This window comes from Leptodactylus fuscus, chromosome 3 (genome assembly GCF_031893055.1).
Source record: "Leptodactylus fuscus isolate aLepFus1 chromosome 3, aLepFus1.hap2, whole genome shotgun sequence".
NCBI classification, from domain to species: Eukaryota; Metazoa; Chordata; class Amphibia; order Anura; family Leptodactylidae; genus Leptodactylus; species Leptodactylus fuscus.
This window is the reverse complement of record NC_134267.1, coordinates 238,794,098-238,800,827: the sequence shown is the minus strand read 5'-3', so window position 1 is coordinate 238,800,827 and position 6,730 is coordinate 238,794,098. Positions and strand designations below refer to the sequence as shown.

Here is a 6,730-nt window from a genome sequence, read left to right as displayed (position 1 = left end):
TAAATATCCTAACCTCGCTGACACGAATATCTTCACATGTCAACTTTGCAACAGCCAAAACCTCACACATGAAGTGATTGATCTGGTGACGATGGCATACCTTCTGAGGCACCAACAAAGATGGCAATACGTGGATAACGAAGCTAAAAACACCTACAAAACCTATGAGTTTATAGCAAACCCTCCATCTCATCAACACTGGATAGCGGAGTGGCCTGCAGATGGCGACGTACCGGTCATAAGCCATGAGGGCAAGAAGCTGACACTCCGTTCCTCCCATGAATAGTATTATGTAGAGCTGTAGACGACAAGCGCTGATGGAAAGGCTTCTGTGAGTCGAAAAGAGGTCGGCCAACAATTTCGGCACGCTCGTAGATGAGTAACAAAAGTCTACGAAGGATAAATTGCAGAGGAAAAAATACATTGGAACGTGTAGGTGAGAGTTCATTAGGATGAGGCATATTATAAGACCATTCCCAATGATGGTTACTAAATAGATGGTCAAAAATAACAAAAATAGTGCAATGTTTGTGCTTAGGTCTTTGGAAAAACCCAGTAGAACGACTTCTGTGATGACGGTTCGGTTGTCCATGCCTCCGCAAGTCAAACATTGGGGGAAGAGGCTGGAATGAAATTCTGTATAAGTATATGTTAGACAATAGATTGAAAATTTGGGGGCATACGTCTATAAAAATTCTTATTGTCCTCCATATCGGTTTTGTGAGGGTTCACCAATGGTGGAGAATCCTGTACAGCTGTCACAATGACAGATATTATCACCTGAGCAGTGAAGCTCTATGTCATCAGGACTTCTTTATCATGTTAAACAAGGAAAATTGTAAAAATTTACTCACATGCTGCTATATTGTGCATAGATAGGAGTGAATGGTCACCGCAACGTTTTTGCAATTTTGTACAGTGTCTTCACCTACTGTTATGATCCGGGGATCTCTGACCATGGACCGGCCCCTGACTGGAAACTTCTCAGTCAAGTGTAAGAAAAACTAAAGAAAAACAAAACTACTGCTCAGCAGGTACTCAGGTCTCCAGGTCAGACAGTTCAGTAGGCTTTTTGGTCCCTAACGGCAGTGCCCAGCTTGGGCCAAGGTGAGCTATCACAGCAGCCTAGTCTGGCAACCTGTCTAACACTGGAACCTAGCTTCTACCTACCACCTCATGTATAAAATGAAGTTATGTGTTTTTTTTTAGAATCTTTGATCTTGTATACCTATGTAACAAAACATATGATGGCCGAACAAAAAAATCTAAAATTCTTCAAAAAGTTTTTCAGAAAAAAACCTCAGTTTTAACATTTCCTTCTCCAGCAAGATATCACTATTAGAGATGAGCGAGTAGTTAAATATTCGATATTCGTTTCAAGTAGCCCCTCAATATTCGACTACTCGAATCGAATATCGAATCCTATTATAGTCTATGGGGGAAAAATGCTCGTTTCAGGGGTAGGCAACATTCGATCAAATTGAACTTACCAAGTCCATGAGTGAGGGTCGGGCTGGATCCTCCGAGAAGTCTTCTCCGCGCAGCGTCCCCGCGGCATCTTCCGGCAATGAATTTACTCTGCTAGGCACCGGCCTGGGCAGAAATGACTTACAGTCAAAGCGGCATTTTCTTGTAGCGCGGGCATGCACAGTCGGCTCTGCCCAGGCCCGATGCCTTGCAGAGTGAATTCAGAGCCGGAAGACGCCACGGGGAAGCTGCGCGGAGAAGACTTCTAAAGGTAGGAGAAGAACCAGCGTTGATTGGCCGACTGTATAGCATTCGGCCAATCAATGCTGGTTCTGCATCAAACTTTTCCATTCGAATAGCGAGTGGTATTCCATCGAGTACAAGTATTTCGAATACCGTAGTATTTGATCGAATACCTACTCGATCGAATACTACTCGCTCATCTCTAATCACTATCTCTAATGCCAAAAATTAAAGTAAGTCTAAAATGATGAAAACTTTAGTCATTGTAGTAAGAGTACAGACACATAGCATTGACAGGGAGCGAGAAAACCACGGCAACATTAACAATAGATTTTAGAATCATATTGACTTGCAAAAACACACCCCAAGACATATTTGTCACATCTGTGCCTCACCCTGACAATGTTATGGCTGTTGCCCGTGTCGTGGACACAATTTTTGAAAGTGTCCTTAAAACATTTGGAACCCTTCTCATAGGTCAGTGTTTTAGAAACCCCTCAAATTCACATGTCATGGACAATTTGTAATTTACCTGTTAGGTTTTATTAGGTTTTTTGATGAAATTCCATCAGATTTTTTTTTAAAATTTTCCCTTCTCAGTCTACAGGAAAGGTAGACAAAAACATTTTTGTAGACAGAGATATCAATCTTATGGAAAATGAAAAAGTAAATACATTTGAGCATCAGACAAGGCGCGGATACCGGAGCACATTGTACACCAAAACCTCTGGGCATTCGGATCTATCGGCTTTTAATATATTTGAGGAGATCACGCTGAGGATTCGCCGACTCCTGAGATTATTCTTATTTTTTCAGAGGCCACCAGAGGCATCTAATGGCCGTGAACATGTGATTCAGCTGTAAGATAGACAATGTATACTAATAAACCACCGCACTATGCTATATCCTGTTCTATTATCTCTTCAATGATCCCAAATCCTGCCTAGTCCAATATGTAACAAACTTAATTCTCTCAAAAGTTTGTTCCACCCAAAATAGTTTTCGTTGATGACGTTGACCTTGAAATTATTCTCAATAACTGTGATATCAAGTTTGGTCACTGGATCAGAGACAGATATTAGTAAATTGTGGTTAATATTTCTCCTTCCCACCATCCTGTCCTGTCGTTGAGCTGTAATCATAGGAATGTTTTCTCTAATTATTTTTTAGATTTTTTCTTTTTTAAAAAAAATACATACAGCAGAGTTGACTTTGTTGAAATAAATAACTCCAAGAAACTCACCGTGTACCAATCCCTACAAAGGGACTACACCATGGCCCCCTACCTGGAGAGAATACGCCACCCCAAGCACAGACAGACCCTGAGCCGGTACAGACTGAGCGCCCACAACCTAGAGATAGAGACGGGGTGATACAGGCAGACGTACAAGCCACGGGAGAACAGACTGTGCCAGCACTGTGACCAGGGGGCCCTAGAAGACGAGACTCACTTCCTGCTACACTGCACCAAATACTCAGCTGTGAGGGCTGTCTACTACCAAAGATTCTGCCCACATCCCAGACTTCATATCTGCAGATGAGAAGAGGAAACTCTACATCCTACTGGGAGAAGAAGAGGCCACTGTGGAGATCGCTGCCCAATACGTGTCCAGCTGTCACCAAACAAGAGGAAGATGAGACTCCACGGACAGTTATACCCCAAACCACCCACCCCACCCCACCTCCCCATATAGCGGCCACCAACTAAGAGGAAGATGAGACTCCATGGACTGTTATACCCCAAACCACCCACCCCACCCCACCTCCCCATATAGCGGCCACCAACTAAGAGGAAGATGAGACTCCACGGACTGTTATACCCCAAACCACCCACCCCACCCCACCTCCCCATATAGCGGTCACCAACTAAGAGGAAGATGAGACTCCACGGACTGTTAAACCTCAAATCAACCACCCCAACCCCCCATACCCACCACACACACCCCCGACTCTAACTCGCCCCCCCCCCCACCTTACTATCTATTCGGACACGCCAATAAAGCTTGTTTGATTTGATTTGAATATAAAAATATCAACTCATCATTAGACAAGAACAAACTGCTTTATAAAGAAATGGGTTTATTATGAAGGTTCCAATAAATTTGGATTTGATTAACTCCCAAACTTTGGAGAGTTTTGACTAGGATTGAGCCAATCTTGATATTTCAGGATTGATTTCCGGACGATCTCAATCCCGATCGTGAAATTTGCTCGATCGCCGATCAGAATCTGATCTTTTCCGATCCCGATCGCTCAACCCTAGACAATGCTTCTCTATGGGAAAAGTCACTTTTAGGGTTGAGCCGATCTTGAGATTTCAAAATCCGATTTCCGATCATTTTCCAGTCAATCCTGAACGTGAAATTTGCTCGATCACCGATCGGGATCCGATCTTTTCCGATCCCGATCGCTCAACCCTAATTTTCACCCATAAAGCATTTTTATACTCTGAGACCTATTTAGAAGTCAAGTAAAGTATGCAAAAGAAAAAAACACTTATACTCACCTCTCCTATCCAGTCTTCTTTTCTAAACATCTCCAATGTCTACCAGCAGTCATGTGGGAGCACCAACTTTGTGACAGTTTGGTGAAAGCCTCATAATATTGTTGCCCCCTTATGGGACCAGTGAGGCCCAATCATAAGCCTCAGTGATGGTTCAGGCTGCAGACAATTGGGAGGGGGCTGGAAGATGTTTGGGAAACCTGATAAAGAAGACCAGACGCCACAACCAAGCCCAGGAAAGGTGAAGTTAGTAAGTGAGTGTTGATTTTTTTTCACCTTCCCTTCCCTAACAAATTGGTCAATTGGTCCTAAACTAATCTTTCTGGTGAACATTGTGAATATTTGTCAAATGAATCTTGTATTGTTCGACCGTCACTACTTTTCATTTATTTTGTCTAGTATTTTGGTTAGGAAAAAATTGTGAGGCGTTTTTTGACGCTTTTTTTTTTTGTTTGTTTTTTTCCGATAGCAGAAAAAAGAAGTGACATGACATTTTTTCAGGCGGATTCTGCCTGAAAAAAACAACAGTTGGCAATGTGTGGCGGAAAAACCGCTAGCGGTTTTTGTCAATTCTGCATCAAAATCCACGTCCAATTCCATGTCCAAAAACAGCAACTGGGATTTTATGCCTCCCATTGACCCCTGTTGGTTTTTTCATGCGGAATCTGCCTGAAGAAAGGTCATGTCGCTCCTTTTTTCCCGCTAGCAGAAAAAAAATTACGGGTAGATTACATAGGACTGTATTGAGGTGTTTTTGGAGGCAGATTTAGAGGCGGAATCCGTGAAAAATCTGCGTCAAAAAACTCTGTGTAAACTTAGCCTACTGATACCGCTTTCACCGGGGCACATAGCGGGAAAGGCGACAGTGGGCTAAATTCAGCGCACTGTTGTCTTTCTAGCGGTATATAACACCGCATGTGCCCAAGAACATGAAGGGTCCTCTTTAGGAATGTAGAAGAACATATAGTATCAATGCTTAGAAAAAAATATAAGAAATCCAACAATGCCCAGAAGTTTTTACTTTTTATAAATAATTTTATTTTTTGTCATTTTAATTGGTTATCGATAAGGAAACGCCGCGTTTTGTGAATAAACTCTTAAGTGATTTTTTCACTTCTCTGTTGTTCAAACTGTAGATGAGAGGGTTTAACATGGGGCAGATGACTACGTAGAATATGGAGATATACTTCTCCTGGTTTGATGAGTACTGTGACGAGGGGCCAAAATAAGTCACCATCCCAGTCCCAAAGTACAAAGCCACCACAATGATATGGGAGGTGCAGGTGGAGAAGGCTTTATACCTCGCGGAAGTGCGAATCTTTAATACAGAGGAGATAATACAAAGGTAAGAAATTATAATAAACATGAACGGAAGCAAAAGTGAAATAAAACTAGTAGAAAATATCACAAGTTCATTCATGTAAAGGTCGCCACACGACAGTTTCAGCACGGCCAAAAGTTCACACATGAAGTGGTTGATCTGGTTACGATTGCATAAGGTGATCGGCATCAGTAAGGATGGGAAGATATAGATCATGAAGCTGAAAATCCACACAAAGGCGGTGAGTCGATAGCAAACGCTCCATCTCATCTGAACTGGGTAATGGAGGGGCCTGCAGATGGCAATGTATCGGTCATAAGCCATTAGGACGAGGAGTTGACACTCCGTTCCTCCCATGAAGAGTATAATGTAGAGTTGCATGCCACAGGCCAGCTTGGAAATGGTTCTCTGAAGGGACAAGAGGTCCACCAACAATTTTGGCACAGCGGTGGACGAGTAACAAAAGTCTATGAAGGATAAATTGCAGAGGAAGAAATACATTGGGATGTGCAGATGGGCATTTGCTATAATGATGCATATTATAAGAAAATTTCCAATGATGGTGACTAAATAGAAGGTCAAAAATAACAAAAACAGGACAGTATTTATCCTTGGGTCGTTGGAGAAACCTAATAGAATGACTTCAGTGATGACCGTCTGGTTCTCCGTCCCCATCCTACACAATTGATACACCGTATTACACAGGGTAAAGGATATTTTACACTTTATAAATCAAACATTTTATGGATGGAAAATATGTTTTTCCCAAAAATTATAATAACAAAAATTAATAATCCAAGTAACTAATAAAGCAATCTAAGGATTCACATCTGTGATGTAGAAACACTCAAAAATCATTGGAGAGAAAAATCCTGCATGGAGGACTTTCTCTTAAAATGGTGGACACCCTTCCCACTCTTTATAGTTAATGAGGTCTGCCAATGTACATGTGCAACCACGAAAACAGTGGTCTGTCTCTCCATTGTTCAGGTCCCCCAGTGGACTCTAACGATGGAGAGACTGGCGCAAATGTGAACCTAGTCTAATACACAGCAGGTTTCTTCCCCAAATGAATCAAAGTCCTCTAAATTATGAAGACAAAATAAAACAATAAAGATTAAAAAATTTGGAGACAAACAGCCATACCGTGTAAGAAAGACAAAAATATTCTAAGTTGCTCATGGAAGGTCAAGGCC

The 6,730-nt window shown here is 41.9% G+C and overlaps 1 protein-coding gene across 1 annotated transcript; it reads right to left on the bottom strand.

Annotated features, from left to right (window-relative positions):
- Positions 1-5,264: 5,264 nt before the first annotated feature.
- Positions 5,265-6,209, bottom strand: LOC142198635 (olfactory receptor 2G3-like). Its single transcript, XM_075269663.1, has one exon. It carries the CDS (start codon positions 6,207-6,209, stop codon positions 5,265-5,267), a length of 945 nt encoding a protein of 314 aa, XP_075125764.1.
- Between the last annotated feature and the right edge of the window lie 521 nt (positions 6,210-6,730).